The sequence below is a fragment of the Mirounga angustirostris genome, unplaced genomic scaffold (assembly GCF_029215605.1).
Source record: "Mirounga angustirostris isolate CCGP_5_RB_7025 unplaced genomic scaffold, mMirAng1.0.hap1 SCAF_6, whole genome shotgun sequence".
Lineage (NCBI taxonomy): Eukaryota > Metazoa > Chordata > Mammalia > Carnivora > Phocidae > Mirounga > Mirounga angustirostris.
Window position 1 is genome coordinate 93,416,724 of NW_026991714.1, and position 19,782 is coordinate 93,436,505.

The window sequence follows — 19,782 nt, forward strand, 5'->3', positions numbered from 1 at the left end:
ATAAGATAAACATAAGGCATAAGTTTGAACAAGCACATTCTGCTTCAAGTCTCTAATGGTTTTTTAAACTAGTGCCCTTTGTATTATCCCTCTACTATATTTAAAAACAAAGAGAATTGTGATCCCTAGAAAATACTGGACTAACAAGCCAGACCAACCCAGATTTGTTGATATGAGTCATGTACAATTTTCAGGTAAGAAATAATAATCTCTTCTATATCCTCTATGAAGCAACCAACCTGAAAACTGCAGGTGTGTGCATGGCCAGAAGCCAAAATTCAGAACATGATGATTTCAAAATCATGCTAAAAGTTCAATGTTCATATTTCATTACCAAACTGTTTTTTGTATTAACTTGATCAAAACTTCAAGTTTTAATGAAAAGTTTTTAAAAAATTTCTGTAATCATGCTCCAAAGAAAAGAAACAATGCCACAAAAATCATAGTAATTAAGAAAACTCCAAACTAAAAGCCACCTTTCAGAATCAATAATTTGTTGTTTTATTTTCCCTCTTTCTTCCCAGTCAGCTGAAAGACATAGTAGAATCTGCAGAGTTCCCTCCTACTTCCTCTCTTTTCCCTTCCCCCTCTACTTCAAAGAAAGTTAACTACAGCCAGGCATGATCAGGAAATCTAAAAGGAGGAAGCAGAAACTCATTTGTGTGCATAAGGAAGGAAAAAACAGAATTAACAATACCAAGCTGCTTCAGTGACCTAATTAATATACATTGATTATATTATCTATAAAATGTTGGTTTGGCTTTTCTCCTCATTCAACTTTCCTTCCAAAATACTGAAAACTGTAACAATGATGATTGCACCCCAATTTCCCAACTACATGCCACCTAAAAAAGTGATCAGATCAAGTTTAATACATGGCATTTGATATTCAATGCATTGAAATCAGAGGTAAGTGTATGATTCAAAGCAGTGACCTAAAAGTGAAATGATCTGTATTAATCCTGAGTCAATGGTTTCCTAACCATTACCTTAACAATATTATACTATTTGGATATATTAAAAAATAGGGCTGTACAACTTTATTAAGGAAATTAAAGGGAGTGTACTACTACAGAACTGCTGAGAACCAAGGAGAAAGATGGTAGGTGGGAATTCCCACTACAAAAACATTTTCTTAGATTCATAGTAAAGCATTTGTGTGAATTTTTAAAACAAAAGTTATGTGTACCCATCACTGTATACACAAAGGCCATTTCTAAAGAAGAAAGCTGCTTTCCCCCATCACACTTAAGAAGTCTACAAAGGATAATTAACATCTAGATTCAGAAGAAATTGCCTCATGAAATTTAAAGAAGTGAAAAAAACAGGGAGAGCATTTAAAAAATGTGTTCAATTTTCCCTGAACTCCCTTTGACTTACATAGGGTTACCCTAAAGTTGAGATATGTCAAGACACTATTTACAAAATCTATGCCAGTAACAGCTGCCATGTTTAAGATGCCAAGGAATTTAATGTACTGTTTGGACAAGTAGTTAGAGAAAAGCATTCTGGGATAAAGCCACTCTAATTACATGAACTCTAAAATTGTTTCCTTTATCAAGAATGTAGCTGTATTTCATAAACTCATTTAAATAAATAAATTTGAAAAACTAGACTGAGCCATCTTAGGTCTCTGGAGTACATTTTCATTCAAAATGTTACAATAGGTATCTATTTATAGGTGTCTATATTAGAAAATATCCTTATATTTTTCTAACTTAATAAGAAACTAACTATATTAAAATCATATTAAAAAGCTCTGTTGCAAACCATCTAATTACTTTTAAAACTCCTAAGAAATTCTATAATTAAGGTATGCTGGCTCCCTAAATCAAGTGCTGGTAGTGTAATTCCTTCTGATTTTCTAGAACTGAGAGCTCACATTTGTGAAAGACAAATGGTTAAAATGTCAAGAGAATCACTTCACCTTTAGAAGATAGAATAGTTTTCAGGCCAGAGATCAACCTGCTTAATACTAACTGAACAATACAGATGGCTTACTAACAAAGACAATCATACAATTCAAAAATCAAATAAGACTTTAGCTCTTGTGCCTTTATTTTTTAAATAAAATGACAGAACTATCAGAATCTAAAAGCTTAAAATGTAAAACAAAACAAAATACCCTATAAAATGTTAGCACATTCTTTCAATCATTATAATTTTAATAAACATGTTGTGGAGTTTTCGGCCACCTGGCAAAAGAGTTTATTTTTAAAAGTAATTTCTACATAATGATTTCACTTCTCTAAATCAAATCCAAGCTGAAACTTCCAGAGTGCTGCTAATCAGCAACCACAAAATTAAAACATTAAGGGTTGGAAGGTTCCTTTGATTTTACCTAGACTCACCCAGTCTAATTCCCACTAAAACACGGTTAGAAATGAAACAAATTATAATAAGGCCTATAGTAAGCTAAATGGCATTCACAATTAAAAACAAAACAAAACAAAACCCGAGGGAAAAGCTCTAACACCTTCAATATTAAACTGGGACTTGCTATGAATTTTTAGCTATAAATACTGTAAAGAAAGAACAAAAGTACAAAAACTAGGCCATTTAATGAAATAAGAAAAATAATGTGAAAAGGACAAAAGCACATCTATGTAGACTTCAAAATAACATTTAACTCAGGGAACTATCATCTCATTTTGATAGATCTAACAGAAGAGGCACATAACTGCTCTAATTCCCTAAGTATTAAAAGTCCACACACAACAAATCATTGCTCATTAACTCAAGCTCTTGTTCTTTCCATGGAAACGATGCCTCTATATTTTATTTTCGGAAAACAGTCACTATTCTGAAATGAAATAGGATGCTGACTTTCAGCTCCATTGAAGTCAAATTATTTCACTCATTCTTTCTTTCAATACAATTACCATATTATTTAAAACACTTAAGTAAAAAATGTATGAAAGACATTTAACTCAATCTGAAATCCAAATATACAAAGAAAACAAACTTCTGTGCATTTTTACTTCTACCTTAAAAAATTAACTGATAGAACTTCACTAGAAATTTAAAAATTCATTTAGTCTACTATTTTTGATGAGTTTCTTCACATGATTTAAATCTGAAAGTCTACTAGAAAATATTTTTCCAATTAAATGTATTTGTACTTAAACTGCATCTGGGAACTAAAATTTAGAAAATGAACAATTAATGACAATCTAAAAGAAACTTCCCACTTAAGAATAAAAAAGAACTACTATTATTGTATGCATACAATAAACACTAATCTCATTTAATTATATTAATTGACCCAATTCTTAACCTTTAGAGCTGGAGACAAAAGTAATTTATACTATTATCTAACCAGTTATTTCCTAATGATGAACAGTATTTATAATGGCAGTTACTTAATTTTGCTCACTTGTGTATTGTATTCCCAGTAACAAAATGCTGCCTAGTTCATAGAAAGTTCTCAGTACATAAATCTGTTGATTGGATAAATTAACCATTTATCCTATAATCAAAATCTATTGAATGCATTGGGTTCCTTGAACACCTAGATGTTAGCTTGAACTGAATATTTAAAAGAATGTCATTGAAGTTTAAAGATTAGCTAACTTTTAAAAGCAACCTAAAATTGCTTACCTGGTAGGGCTGAAAGGCACTATCTTCAGTTAAAAAATCCAGTTGTTTATCTACAAGGAATTCTACCGCAGTGATTGAACTGGGTATGCTTTTTTCAACCAGGGGTTTGAAAGTCTGGTAAGAGAAAAAAAAAATTCATAATGGTTATTTTCTGGGTTTTATACTCAAATACGAAGGGTATTATTTGAATACAATGTATAAATGTCATTATCATAGAGATTTTAGAATACCAATTAATATTTTCATATTATAATCTAAATGCTTTTATCCATACAATAAAATATTTTATATTAAAAAGGAATGAAGTAGATCTAAGTTGTTTATTTTTAAAAAGAGACTTAATCAAATATACATGTGTATAAAAATTTCTAAGATAATAAAAGAGAAACTGTTTCTGAAAAAGTCAACTGGGTAGGAGAGCATATTTACCCCAACTCTTTTTTAAAAAATTATTAAGTATTAATCTTTATAAAAACAGAGCAGGTATAGCTCACAGAATTACTTTTTTGCTAGCTCATTCACATCAAGGATTTTAAATGATCAGGATGCATCTGGTCTTTTAACTCCACCCCGTGCACTACCCACCCCCGCCCCTGCCCCAAGCACAAATAAAAATCCAGCTGCTTCAGTAAGAGCAGCATGGGGGAAGGGAACAGGAAAAGAGGGAGGTATGAAGTATTACACAAAACCCACCTCTCAGTCCAGATTTCTGCTACTTTAAAAATCAAACGAAGAGACAAACCAAAAATGGGTGCTGGGAGGTGGGGATCCATGGCCATTTGGTTATTTTAAAGAAGACTCCCTCATCTTTTACATAAAGGACTATATACCCATATCTTGGGGTGGGGTGGGAGTGAGGGAGGCAGAAGAGGAAGAGGAAGGAAGGAAACAAAGGTACAATGTATGCAGTTTTTAATTACTGTCACACTTTCGAAGCAGAAGCAGCTTGAATAAAAAGCAAGTGTCACGTCCTGGGTACTTTTCTAAAAACTTAAGAATCTAAGCTTGGAAAATGGAATTAAAAACCAACTTAGTTTATAAATGACCTATATAACACGGAGAAATCTTTCTTGCTACAAGCCAACTTGTGTGACCATTTGGATACAAACCAAAGCTTTTGTTTTGGCAGGGACAGTACAAATCCCCAGGAGATTCAAAGCCATTGTGTTTCCCCCTTCTCTTATTGTCTTAAAGAAATCTAACATCTTGCTAATCACAACTAATACGTACTCTGGGTAAAAACTTTTCAAGCTCTTTAGTGCAGAGTGGCTCTTAAGGAGTTAATTTCTGTATTTAGGAAATTCCTTATAAAGCTTTCGATTTATTGAGGAGTCTGTAACAGTGTTTTTGAAAAAGCTAAACACATGAGAATAGAGAAGCATTTTAAACATGCCTTATTTCTATACTATACCGTGAACTTAAAAATAGTATCTTCTTTCCTAAATTAATATAACATGAAAAAATTCTCTTATATCCCCACTTATTTTCGATATTTATAACTAGAAAAATCTAACCACAGTAAGTTCCTCCCTCCCTAGTCCTAAGGCTAACCTTTTAAGTACTACATATGTATCAGGAGTATTCTTATTTAATGGGTGAGAAATTACATTTTCAAAACAGACATTCCCCCATTACTTAGCTATCTCCTGCAACTATTGCAAACTAGAATTTTCCATTTGCCAAGACTAAATTCCTAAAATTATTTCATAAAATATTATTTTACCTAACAAGTGACTAAAGTTTTCAAGATCATTTATCTAATTTAGACTTTAAAATGTCTACCAGTATGTGATTGACATGATATACATAATATTCTTCATATTATATATTTGTTTAGTTTTTAGTAAACTAGAAAACACTGGCACCTTTTTAAGAAGACTTGATTTAATTCCTGAACTTTATTCAAATGATCTATTTCTTTTCAAACAGTACCATGTCAGGTCAACTCGTAAAGGTTAACAAAAAGGTCCACAAAAGCTATTATCTAAGTGGCTAAAGGTACAATTCAATTAAGTAGGATTTGAAAAAGAAGTAAAACTCCTGTCTGAGTGCCTCTTTCTTATGCAAATAATACAGGTGGTTTGCATATCCTATGAGACCTAGTCATTTTATAATATGAAAAACGTTCTTGTGAAGAAATCCTCTCAGAACTCTGCTTTTTAAGGTAGGTCAGAGTTCTAAGGGTAAATTTTAACAAGCCAACTAATCATAATTTAAATTACTGAGTTAGTTTAGTTTCTAGGCTAAAATAAAAAAGAATTTCTCATTTTAAGGTAACTAATTGAAAGCCACCGGGAGAATTTAGCTATCAGAAATGTTAAAGGTTAGTTTATAAAAGGCTATTTCTGATACAATAATACTTATAACCATGTACAAATGGAGGTCAAGAGTATATCATGCTTCTTAAAATAGCAAATAGGGCCCAATGTGCAAATTTTAAAATGTGCGATTATATTTAAGCTACAAATATGTTCCCAGCAAGAGCTTATAAATACTTCCACAGTACTTGTTAAAGAAATGTTTCAATATGTATTAAATAAACAACCCTGAAAATGTGTGACTATTACTACTTTATGGAAAATTAAAGACAAACAACATATGAAACTAAGTACTTAAAACACATATTGACTTTCTAAAGTGGCAAATCAACGATACAACCATTATTCATATTTGTATCCAAGTTGAACACATTTCAAAGAGCTATTATTAACTTAAAAATAAAAACATAAATATTTAAATAAGAGTGAACAGATCCTACAGCTTTTATGATGAATCTGTAGTAAATATTTCATGGGTCTAGGTGTACTGGAATGTAAAGAAAGTAGAACTCATGCATAACTAAGTAATTCAAGACACTAAAGATACATCATTCTATGAGGAACTTCCACAGCCTAAGGGGAAGCAATGAGCTACCATCTGATGAAAGTCACAGTAGAGTATAGCCCTAATCACAAAAAGACTATTATTCCAATGCTGAAAACAGCCTCTGAAAATTCAAATAAAAATTACTAATTTAAAATTAATATTCATAATTAAAAAAAACTTTTTCAATTTTATTAATGGATTAAGAGTTTCTTCAAGGTCCTTTGTCTGACCATACTTTAAAAATAGTCTAAAGCCAAAATAAATAGTTGAGAGCCTGAATTTCTAGTAGGGCCTACACCATGCTATAGGAAGAATGCTTAGAACAACTGTATCCTGTTTGGGGCTCCATGCTGCACCACATTCCATTCACATGAGGAAGAGGAGAACAGATGAGCCCTCCTCAAAAAAACATTTTTAAAATAAATCAGCTACAGCTCTCAAACATAACTCAGCTGCTCAAACAAACCATGTTAAAGCTCACATTTAACTGAAAATTCATGGAGTTTATGTCTGCAGTCTGAGTTTCTAACAATCTCCAGTTAACATTTAACAATTCCTTTTCCAACTTAAAAAAAAAAATCATGCTCATTAACTACAAAAATCTGATATAAAATTCACTAAAGGAAAATACTGAAGCAGAAAACTAAGCAACATGTTAGAAGTCAAGGTTTAGTCTACGGGAAAAAAAAAAAAAAGACTGGAGTGACTTGAAAGAACAAAGTCCAAATTCCCACCCAAGCAGGTCTATTGAAAAACACGATACTGTTAGAAAACAAGTTGGGGGTGGGGACTGGAATACACCACACAAAAAAACCCTCACAAAATAAATACCCCCACTTCCCTTAAAACATTATATTCTGAAAACCCTAATCTGAAACATTTCTGCTGTAATACTTTAAACAATTAAACTCTAGTTTTTAATCTTTTTACAGTGTTATGAAATTACTACACACACAATCGTTTCTGAACAAATGAAAAGAGTTAAAATTTCTTAAAACTAAGAACACTAAGGCTAGATCAATAAAAGGCAGTGACCTTAATTCCTAAGGCTGAGAAGTAAAACCAAATGTAAATTAAGACAAAAGAAAAAGGAAGCAGAAAAATACAAACCGTACTTTGTTCTTTAGAATTTTAAAGTATCTTAAAATCTCAGAAATCCACGACACAGCTTTAAAGGTCAAGAAGTAGCTGACATTTCCATTTCACTCTTGAGCAGTATTTTTTATCTAGCCTAAATACTTCTTTAGTCTTCAAAAATCACAGGCAAATGGCCCTCAAACCAAGCATTTCTGAGCTCACTTGCAGCGTCGTCATTGTATAGGAAGAAAAGCCAAGACCACAAAACGAAGCAGAGCTGTAACCTAACAAGTCTCCGACGAGCAAATGACGATTTTCTGTCTGCTCTGGCTCAGCCTGGCAGTGATGAGGATTACAACTCGCTCTTTGTCATCAGCACTGTGGTGTTAACGACTAAGAAATCCTGCAGCTGAAGCACTACTGCATCCTCCGATCTGGGTCAGGATAATTTCTCCCGAGGTCGCTTACATAACCAGTGAGATACTCCAAATAGAGAGAACAGCCATCCATCAGCTAGAGAAAGCCTTCCCCACTGTACTCTGTCTGCGTGGAAACACACTGCAGTAGCTTCCAACAGAGCAGACACCCAAATGAGAAAGACTACTTGGCTTAGGGCACACTGAGAGAAGGGAAGAGGCGGTGCTCTGTAAACTGTAACTAATCCCCCGTCACAGGTGCTGATGGAGTCACTTCCAGCACGAGTCACATTACTGGTGATTACTCATTTGGCTGCGGCCATAGAGACTGGCTCATAATTTTAACAACAGACAAAGACAGACTAGTGGTGAGACTGAGACCTCAAGTTTACTGTCTCTTTCAATAAAGCAAATACAAATACAAAGTTTTTGCTTTCCAGATTTACCAAGGTGAGAAAGTACAGAAAACAAATAATACGTAAATATCTCTCAAGTTGGCAAAAATGAAGCATAACTTCCAACTACTGAAAATACTTTGTGTGTTTTAAAGTCCTTATTTTAATCATCTGTCCCTAAAAATATACTGATATAAAAAAAAACTCAGGAAAAAAACACTTAAAAGCATTTTTAGAGTAACAGTCCAAATGAAATCAAATGACATAACCACAACACTTTACTCAAAAGAAAAACTGGTGATATTTATTTTGGCAGATTTAAAAAAATACTCCTGAAACAATTTTATTCTTCAAAAAAAATTTAATCTACACAATTCAGTTATAAAAAAATCTATAATTTGAAAGCATAAAATGTATTTTTCTGATGTGTTACCTAACATAGGCTTGTAACTCCTTTCTAACCTCAAGAGTTGTGCTGTCCAATATGGTGGCCACTAGCTACACATGGGTACTGAGCACCTGAAATGAGATTAGTCTAGATTTAAATGTGTGTTGTATGTATAATATATGCACTGAATATGAAAAAACAATGCTAGATATCTGTAAGTGTAAGAAAACATTTACCTATTTTTAAATGATGTGAATGGTCTTTTATAAATATGACTCAATGCAGAATCTCAATTTTAATAAACCTAAAAATTCATGTTTTTTTAGTATCACATACACAACCAATTCATCAAATCATTTCAGAGAAAAACTTCCAACCACCAGCCAATGCCCTGTCTCTCTATACCTATTCCAGATGTATCAGTTTCATTTCACAGAAACATCAAGTTAACCACTGAAAAGATATTTTCAACTTAGTATATGATGGACTGTATCTACAAAAATCTCAATCTTTTTATTTGTTTTAAGGATGAAAGAGATGGATAATGATTATTCTAAGAATGTTAGTAAGATATAGCTTTAGAACACTGATGGTACTAAAATGTAACTTTAGAACAAATATTTTTAAAAATAGTAACTCAGGTGAATATTACATCATACACACCATTTCAATAATTCATTCATAATCACTTCAGACATGAGTGTAAAACATATATGGAAATAAAAGAATTCACAATGTCATATAATATACAAAAGAAAAAAACAACTGAGTCAATATGGCAGCTTTATTCTAACCCCCAAACAACAAAGAAAACAAAGAAACATCAAATGCTTGATGCAGGCTATTATATTATGAAACAGCACATTTTCAGTACATTCCACACTACATTTCTATAATTTATTGTACATTAGAGAGTTTAATATTTCACAGGATTCATCTTACAAGCTCACATAAATTCAAGTATGACTATATGATATACACTTAAAAACAGCTGTCTTTGTTCCTCAAGTACTATCAGTCCCCTACAGAATCAAACAGCAAATAGAACTACACTTAGCTAACAATCCAAATGCCACAATATTTATATATTCCTAGTGACACAGAATGCAGTAATTTTTTAAAAATCAAAATAAGTAATATCAATAAAGAAAAAACATTCATTTTTATTTCATACTACATCATGGTTGAATTAAAATTCTTCTCAGGGCGCCCGGGTGGCTCAGTCGTTAAGCGTCTGCCTTCGGCTCAGGTCATGATCCCAGGGTCCTGGGATCAAGCCCTGCATGGGGCTCCCTGCTCTGCGGGAAGCCTGCTTCTCCCTCTCCCACTCCCCCTGCTTGTGTTCCCTCTCTCGCTGTGTCTCTCTCTGTCAAATAAATAAATAAAATCTTAAAAAATAAAATAAAATAGGGCGCCTGGGTGGCTCAGTTGGTTGAGCGACTGCCTTCGGCTCAGGTCATGATCCTGGAGTCCCAGGATCGAGTCCCGCATCGGGCTCCCTGCTCGGCAGGGAGTTTGCTTCTCCCTCTGACCCTCCTCCCTCTCATGCTCTCTGTCTCTCATTCTCTCTTTCTCAAATAAATAAATAAATAAATAAAATCTTTAAAAAGATAAAAAAAATAAAAATAAAATAAAATAAAATAAAATTCTTCTCCATTATTATAAAGAAATACTATATAGGGGCACCTGGGTGGCTCAGTCAGTTAAGTGTCTGCCTTTAGGTCAGGTCATGATCCCAGGGTCCTGGGATCAAGCCCCATGGCTGGCTCCCAGCACAGCGGGGAGCCTGATTCTCCTTCTCCCTCTGCTACTCCCTTGTGTTCTCTCTCTCTCAAATAAATTAAATTAAATTAAATTAAATTATTAAAATACTTATATAGTCAATTCTTAATGAAAATGAGGAGAGCACAAAGATGGAACTAGTTGAAAGCCATAAATACCTTTTTAATATTTATTTCATAAATTGAGCTTCACAAATACTTTTTAAATATTTTTTTTTTTTTAAGATTTTATTTATTTATTTGACAGAGAGAGACACAGCGAGAGAGGGAACATAAGCAGGGGGAGTGGGAGAGGGAGAAGCAGGCTCCCCGCAGAGCAGGGAGCCCAATGCGGGACTCAATCCCAGGACCCCGGGATCATGACCTGAGCCGAAGGCAGTCGCTTAACCAACTGAGCCACCCAGGCGCCCCTTTTTGAATATTTCTAAAAAATTTTAAAAATATATGAATGTGAGTCTGGTCTGGTACTCTGGTAAATTTCTAATACAAATAAAAACAGTGAAATAACAATATAGAGAACCCACTTGGTAGCAAACATAGTAAGTTGCTCAGCTTTTACATCAAGTCTCCTTAATTCTCTCTTGTTCTTACAACTCCTTAGGGATGGTAGATACCACCTTTCGGACAGCAAAAAGCACCATTTTTTTTTTTTTAAGATTTTATTTATTTTTTTTAGAGAGCGAGCGAGAGAGAAACAGCATGAGAGGGGAGAGGGTCAGAGGGAGAAGCAGGCTCCCCGCTGAGCCGGGAGCCCGATGTGGGATTCGATCCCAGGACCCTGGGATCATGACCTGAGCCGAAGGCAGACGCTTAACCATCTGAGCCACCCAGGCGCCCAAAAAGCACCATTTTGAGAGCAGAATTTTAGTCCTTTAAACTGGTTGTTCTTATGGCTTATAATTTAATGGATTAAGGAAGCAAGTTGAATAGTTACTGTTAATTTTTCTTTTCTTTCCCTTTCTCTTTCTTTTTATTGGCGGGGGGGGGGGGGGGAGCGGGGGTTGGGTGAGGGTAGGGGGTAAAAAGTCTTTTCTGGCAGCTAAACCAGGCTAGAGGAAGAGGAAACTACTCCAGTTACTGCCCTGAAATACACATCTCTGACTTCCTTCCTTTTTAGCTGGTTTCTAGGTTACAAGCTGAATAAATCAACAGAGGTGAGAAAGTACACAGAGGCTAAAAGGAAAGCAACACGGTATGGCTAGCTAAAGAAAATCTGTTTCTTCCAATAATGTAAGAACCTTACATGTGCAATTGAGAGTTAAAATAAATGAGCATTTTGGTTCCATTTATCTTGGACCATGAAAGAAAGAAATTCATCTTTAAAGATATAGAAGCCTAAAGAAACAAGTGATTTCTCCAAGTATATAGATTTTACAAAAAAAAACCAAAAGCCTCTAAGTTCAATGGCTTAGGACTTTAAATATTTTTGTAGACATAAAGTTAAGAAAAGAGGATGAACAATAGTAGTTCAGAGGATTTCAAAGTGATATGGCCCTATGTGAAGGCTAACTAGATTCAGGAAAATATTTTTTTTTCTTTTTTTTTTTTTTAAAGATTTTATTTATTTATTTGAGAGAGAGAATGAGAGAGAGAGAGAGAGAGCATGAGAGGGGGAGGGGCAGAGGGAGAAGCAGACCCCCTGCTGAGCAGGGAGCCCGATGTGGGACTCGATCCCGGGATTCTAGGATCATGACCTGAGCCGAAGGCAGTCGCTTAACCAACTGAGCCACCCAGGCGCCCAGGAAAATATTTTTTCAATATGCTCTATTAACCTGTAATCTATGAAAATATACAATCAAACACGTGTAACTACTGTATTGTGGTAATGTCCAAAGGATTAACTTCTTCACAAAAATGAATCTGTGCAGAACCTCCAGGGACTGCAAAGATTGTGTAGCACTGTTTCCTACTTTGAATAGACTATGAGTTCTACAAGGATTTCCAGATGACATGAATCTTGCAGATTTTTAAAACTTTCTTACCTCCTTCAAGCTTGCAGCACATTCATTCAACCAACAGGTATGGGATGTCTTTTATGTAGTAAGCACTATGCTTGGCCTGGGGATACAATGGTGAGGAAAAACCACTAAATTCCTACCCTAGCATACATTCCACACTTTTAGTAGGAAACAGATACTCCAATTATCATAGAAATAAAAAATTACACCTTGTTAAGAACTCAATTAATAATTGGAGAATTAGTGTTCCTTTCCCTCCTTTCTTCACTATATCTTTGATATCACACTCCGTCATCAGAGGAGGGGAATACAACAGAATGTGTCCATTCTTTAAACCTTGCAGATTTTAATGATATATAGTTGAGCTAAGAAAAATCACTACTGAGGATACTAAAACAACATAAAAACACTTTATGCGAATAGACCCTATTTTTCAATAAGCATACGGTTGAATTCAGTTTCCTTTGTTTTATTTTCTCCTTCTAGGCTTTCTTAATACTAATAAGGCACATACTCTACTCTAGAGTAGTTCTCAGTTTGTCAGCTCTATGTCTTCTCTTTCAGAATCTCCCTGATTAGATAGACTTCTTTCCTCCCAGTATTATGAGGTTCCATTTACTCTTCTGTCACTAAAAGTTTGCAGGTGCGTGCCATTAAGATAACCCATTTTTCTTTCTATAAATAAATAATTTGAAACTGTATATTTAGACCTGTATTTTATACCATTATTAGGACATTATCATTCTTATATCCTGTCACCACACAAAGCCAAATAAGACTAGAATTAAATGCTTAACCTTTCCTAAGTTATCGACACATCTTTCAAAACCACTATAAGTACTATCACTACTTACTTTAGATATAAATACCTCAAAATTCATTAATAAAGTGATATTTGATAATTTACTTTGTTTCCCTTGCTCATATAATATTCTGAATACCTGATATTTTCCTTTACAACTCTGTCAATAATGAAAATGTAATTTTTAAATAAATTATTCCATAACTTTAATCTGACCTCAATGAAAGTACCAATAATATTTTGGAACTAGAAAAATCAATTTTATGGGGGCACTTGGGTGGCTTGTCAGTTAAGTGTCTGCCTTTGGCTCAGGTCTTGTTCCCAGGGTCCTGGGATCAAGCCCCATATCAGGTTCCTTGCTCAGCAGGAGCCTCCTTCTCCTTCTCCCTTTCTCCTTCTGTGTGCTCTCTCTCTCAAATAAATAAATTAATTTTAAAAAAAGAAAAATCAATTTTATGGAAAAGCAAATATAATAAGGAAAGTTCTAAAAAGAAAGAAAAAGAAAAAAAAAATCAATGACAGGGAACTAGTCTAACAGATACTACATTTCAATGCTCCAAATAATACAACAGAGTGAAACTGGAGCATGAATCAACAGTCATCAATGGATAGTTTAGAAAGTCCCTAAATAACATCAGATAACTATGAGCATTTAGTGTAAAATAAAGGTGGATTTTCATATCATAGGGGGAAAAAAAGAGAATGAGAAAAAACTGAATAATTCTTTTAAAAAGGGAAATGGAACTTTAGAGAGTAATAATTTAATTTTTACAGATGAAGAAACTGACACTCAAATAGAATAAGTGACTGAATTTTCTTGTCCAAAACCTTGTTTATAGAAGCCCTGGGACTAGAACCTGGATTTCCTAACTCATAGCTGAATGATTTTTACATTTTAGGATGGCGTGAAAGAACTGTATTGTTTTCATGCTTGTTGGCATGAGGTGGCAAAGAGCAAAGTGTTTTGCCATCTGCTGAATAAAACTTTAAACTTTGAACATAAAATGGAGGAAAATGAAACCAGTCTAGAACAAACTACAAAATCATATACCTGAGGAAAAAAGGGTAAACCATAATAATGTATACATTTTTAATATGCTTTAATAACACGTCACCTTTCAGAAAGAAGAAATAAGAAATAACACTTATGTCACCTTTCAGAAAGAAAAAGCAACTCAACATGAAAGGGTTTTTAAGGCTGTGTTCATTAAAAAGAACACTTGGGAAGATGATAAACCATTAATGGTTAAAAACAAAAGGAAAGTTTAAGTCCTATTTTGTTATTGTTATTTCTGTCAAGGAAATTATTTTTAATATGGCAAGTGTAAACTAGAGATTAAAAATAAACTAAACGGTAAAGGATAGTAGAGGATCTTTTTTAAGAAACCAAATCAGGGACACCTGGGTGGCTCAGTCCTTAAGTGTCTGCCTTCGGCTCAGGTCATGATCCCAGGGTCCTGGGATCGAGCCCCGCGTAGGGCTCCCTGCTCAGTGGGGAGTCTGCTTCTCCCTCTCCCACTCCCCCTGCTTGTGTTCCCTCTCTCGCTATGTCTCTCTGTCAAATAAATAAATAAATAGATAAATCTTAAAAAAAAAAAAAGCAAAATTAGTTTTCCTTATAAATAACATAATTAGAGATAATGTGGAAAACCAAGAAACGGGTAAAAAGGATCCCCTGATTTTAACAATTTACTCAGCCAGTGGAGAAGTAACTGGCTCAGTCATTTTAAGTGTCTGCCTTCTCCCTTTGGCTCAGTCATGAACTCAAGGTCCTGGGATCCAGCCTCCAATCAGGCTTCCTGCTTGACAGGGAGTCTGCTTCTCCCTCTCTCTCCGCCCTCCTCGCCCCCTCACCTGTGCTGTCTCAAATAAATAAAATCTTAAAAAAAAAAAAGCAATTTGACTTTTAGCGCCTTTTTTTCACAAGTATATTTGTTACCAAATTTCAAGAAAAAATTGAAAATGAGCAGCTTATAAATTGTATCTTAAAACTCATTTTATTACATTGCCATTATTTTAAATAGCTACCTAATAAAAACCAAGTAAATAAGCACTGAATTTTATTACGCATTTTCTTAGTGTTGGATATATTGACCTTTTTTCACTTTTCTATTATTATAAATAACAGGAACATCGTCATGCTTTTATTAACTAAAAACCCAAGTTTAGATGGGTTCAAATAAATTACATGTTAGCATATTAACTTGATAGATATAAATTCAGAGCCATTACTGATAGTCTTTGAAAACACAAATCAAGGCATTATCAAGATATTACAGACAGGCATTTATTGATATTTATAAAGGAGGAAAGGGGCAATTCGGAAACAAATTGCATGCTAGTAAACTTGAACTCCAGCAAAACTCCAAGATGGATAATTAGAATCATGAAAAAAACTAATACACAGTGATTACTAAGAACCAAATATACTCACTGAGAGTAATTTTAATTAAAATAATTTTATTTTAATAAACACAAAGGTTACTTTCATCAAGACAACCTGCAATAGGAAAGTCAATAAAATATGCGCTGGATGACAGTTTTTGATGCATCTGAAGCTGGTTAAAGAAATGCTAAATAACAGTACTGTTTTTAACCTATACATTTAACCTGTACCTGTACTGCTTCTAAATTTCATCTTTTGTCTTATACACTATCACATGAAGGCCATCTTTATTTGCGAATTAATAAATGACAGAACAATTCAAAAAGAGAGGCAATAGTCCCTTGAGATCCTGCATTGGTCATACTAACTCTGAATATCTTGTTCAATTTGGGGAATCATAATATGAGAAACAATTACAAACTGAGATGTGTCAAAGACATTTAAAAATCATGGATTATTAGGAGCATTTAAAGGAATGGAGAATGGCCTGGAGAAGAGGAGAAGGACAAATAATTATTTACAATTATTTAAAGTGTTACATAATTTGGAAAGGACCTTATAAGTAAAATTTCAAAGACCAATTCTAGCTCAGCACAAAGAATTAAAAAATTTCTAATAATTAAACATTACCATATCAAATCCGATTTACTCATGAAGTACTGAGCATCCAATAACTAGAAGCAATTAAGAAAAATCTGGATGAACATTTGACAAGTCTGTCATTGAAGGATCCCATTTCTGGCTTTGGCAAGGAGTGATTTTTAAAATATTAAAGATTCTTTCAAATTCTAAGATTCTAATACTGTCTTCTTTAAGCCATTTACTTCACGTTTATGAGCAAAGTTAAGATAAGGAAGATTAAATCAAACTTTTCATAAACACTGCTTCTACTTTTGCATATATGAAAGCATAAAAGGAATCCTGCTGAATGTTCATGTATTATTCAGATAAGGTGGCAGAATTAAAAGTAAAAAGTAACTTCTCCCATATCAGAATAAATTAAGTTACCAAGGTTTGTTCCATTGGGCAGAAATAAAACTACATAGGAGACTTCTGTGGTATGGGATTTCTGTAGTCCACAGATCCTTTATCTCTTAGGATAAAAAAGCAAATGTAGTTTTGTGGGAATTAGAAATATTACAAAATTAAATCAACCCAACCATAAATGCAAAGCATGTGTTAAAAGGATAATAATAAAAAATCACAGGAGAAATTCAAAGTTAAGCTAAAAGAAAATATGTCTTACAGTCTTGAATCCTGACAAGCATACCATCCTCAGAAAGTAAGGTATATATACTAATATGTTTGCATATAACTGATTTCCTGGACTCTTTGTTCTAAAACTAATTTAAAAATGTGTATTTTCCAATTTTCTTAATCATTTCACTGTTGTACTTTTGGAAACCTGAATAGAATATCTATTTCTTTACTGGTTTTGTTCATTTCTGTATGGCAAACATCTGTTTCTTGTGCAGCACAAGTTAACAAGGTTCTACAATTATTTCCCCATTACCTCCTTGTTTGTCAAAAACTCTGATGATGTCAGCAACAATCTGGAAGCTGAATTTTTCAACTAATGGGGGATTCACAATTTCCATTAAGTATGATATGGTAATTATTTTACTTATTTAAAAAATTACTGCTTTTTAGGTGGTGATGATCATGTATGCTAACTACCACTTAGATTTAAAATATGGTTAATATCAAAATTATCCAAGTTTCTTTTATTTTTTTAAAGATTTTATTTATTTATTTGAGAAAAAGAGAACGCAAGCAAGAGCACAAGGTGGGGGGAAGGGGCAGAGGGAGAGGGACAAGCAGACTCCCGCTAAGTGGAGAGCCTGATGCGGGGCTCAAGCCCAACACCCTGGGATCATGACCTAAGCAGAAGGCAGCCACTTAACTGACTGAGCCACCCAGGCGCCCCAAAATTACCCAAGTTTCAACCATATTTCTTTAATTATCGTTAATTTATGCCACCATTTTGACAGTCATGATATATCAAAATACTGCGATGCAAATTAAAAAAACTAAAATGAAAGAGAAAACTTTACATAAAGACTTTCATACTTAAGTGTTTTCTTTCAATTATCAACAAATTAATGATTCATTTAAAATGAACTTTTCTTCTTTTATGACATGTTGTAGTATAATTGAAAGTTATATTATGTGCTCACTTTGGTAGCACATATTCTAAAATTGGAACAAAAGTTATATTGCAAATGAGTACAGAGAAGATGTAATCTCATGTCAATAACCACTAATACGATTTTGATACACTTCCTTTAAACAAAGTCCCTCCCCTCTAAAGCTCTAAGTTTTCTTAATTCAGGTCAGTTCCTGTTTCACTGAGGACTCTCCCTCTAAAGGATGAGGCTACAAAAAAATCCCAAGACTAACTGGGAAGAAAATGTTGAGGCCCTCTAGTGATGTCCAGAAGCCTTGCTTAAGTTTATGTCTGTAGAGAGAAGAAAGTTTCAAAATTAGACTCTTCATGGATAATCAAGATTCCTTCCAGGATCTTAGTTTCCTTCAAAGTTTCAGACAGCCTGGAAGCAGTCTGCGCAAATAAACTTTGGAACTCCTGTGGATTTAGTAGTGCTTTATAGCTTTTCAAACAGTTGCTTTTTCCTTGGGGATCTGAAAGCTTCACTGCACTGATAACCTAACCACCTGCTACAGGAGATTCTTAAAGTAGAACAAGTTATCCTAATTTCAGGATTCCTTAGGATTATACTTCCTGCTTCCCGTCACATTTAGGTCAATTTATATTTCAATGTTTTAACTTTGAACTATATTCTACCTGGCCCTGGAGAACATGAGCATACTTTATTTTTACTTTTTTGAAAAATTTTATTTATTTGAGAGAGAGAACGTGTGCATGCACATGAGTGGGGGGGAGGGTAAGGGGGACAAGCAAATTCCCTACTGAGCGGGGAGTCCAACTCAGGGCTTGATCCCAAGACTCTGAAATCAAGACCTGAGCCAAAGTCAGATGCTTAACCCAATGAGCCACCAGGCACCTCGAGCATACTTTAAAAAGTTACATTATTTATTTATTTTATTTTTATTTTTTTTTAAAGATTTTTATTTATTTGACAGAAAGACACAGCAAGAGAGGGAACACAAGCAGGGGGAGTGGGAGAGCGAGAAGCAGGCTACCCGCCAAGCAGGGAGCCCAATGCGGGGCTGGAGCCCAATGCGGGGCTTGATCCCAGGACTCTGGGATCATGACCTGAGCCAAAGACAGACGTTTAATGACTGAGCCACCCAGGTGCCCCAAAAGTTACATTATTTAAAGAAAAAGAACAGTTTAAGTGGTCATGGAACTATGAAGTTTTCTACTCTCATAGGAAAAAATGCTACATAGAAAAGCAATTGTTTATGAAACCGGTTCATCAATGAGTGGGTCAACTAAAAATGCCTGTATACTTTCCATTGCCACTTTCTTTGCCAGAAAGCAGTTTTCTTTACCATTCTCTTACAGTGGTACACTAGATGGAGCTTTGTTATGATTCATTATGTTTATTACTATATTGATTGGTTAGAAATTCTGAAAGGTTCCCTTTGCTTCCAGAGCTTGATGCTGAAGGCACAGAGTGGTGTTAGCAAAGTCCTAGAATAGTGGTTCTCAATGGGTAGCCCCTTGTCCAACAGCATCAGCAATAACAAGCAACCAGTTAAAAACACACATTATCAGGCTCCACCCCACACTACCTGAATTAGAAATTCCAGGGGTGGGGTCTAGCAATCTGTATTGTAACAAGTCTTTGAGTAATTCTGAAGCACTGTAAAATTTGAGACCCAGTGATTTAATGCAAGTGCTTTTTGTTTTTTAAATGAGAGAGAGAGAGAAAGGCAGAGGGAGAGAAGAGAGAGAATCTTAAGCAGGATCCAAGCTCAGCATGGAGGCGGGCTCAATCTCAGGACCCTGAGGATCATGACCTGAGATGAAATCAAGAGTCGGACACTTAACCGACTGAGTCACCCAAGTGCCCCAAAGCAAGTGTTCTTAACCTTTTTGGAGTCAAGGAACTCTCAGAGTCTGATGAAAGCTATAGCTCCCTCAGAAACATGAAAATACATAATTTTGCATCACAATTTCAGGGGTTTC

General features: G+C 34.4%; 1 protein-coding gene across 5 annotated transcripts in view; it reads right to left on the reverse strand.

Annotated features, from left to right (window-relative positions):
* Positions 1 to 19,782, reverse strand: part of JMJD1C (jumonji domain containing 1C) — a 349,365-nt gene that overhangs the window by 82,043 nt on the left and 247,540 nt on the right. For 2 of the 5 annotated variants that reach the window (XM_045877927.3, XM_045877924.3), the window contains exon 3: positions 3,601 to 3,714. Coding sequence is in view for 1 of the 5 variants with exons in the window: in XM_045877924.3 (XP_045733880.1) it covers positions 3,601 to 3,714 (114 nt within the window). In the remaining 4 variants the exon portion in view is untranslated. Of the gene's footprint in view, positions 1 to 3,600; positions 3,715 to 4,029; positions 4,049 to 7,575; positions 8,378 to 19,782 lie in introns of those variants that run through there. The other 3 variants (XM_045877925.3, XM_064594684.1, XM_045877926.3) reach the window with 3 other exon arrangements.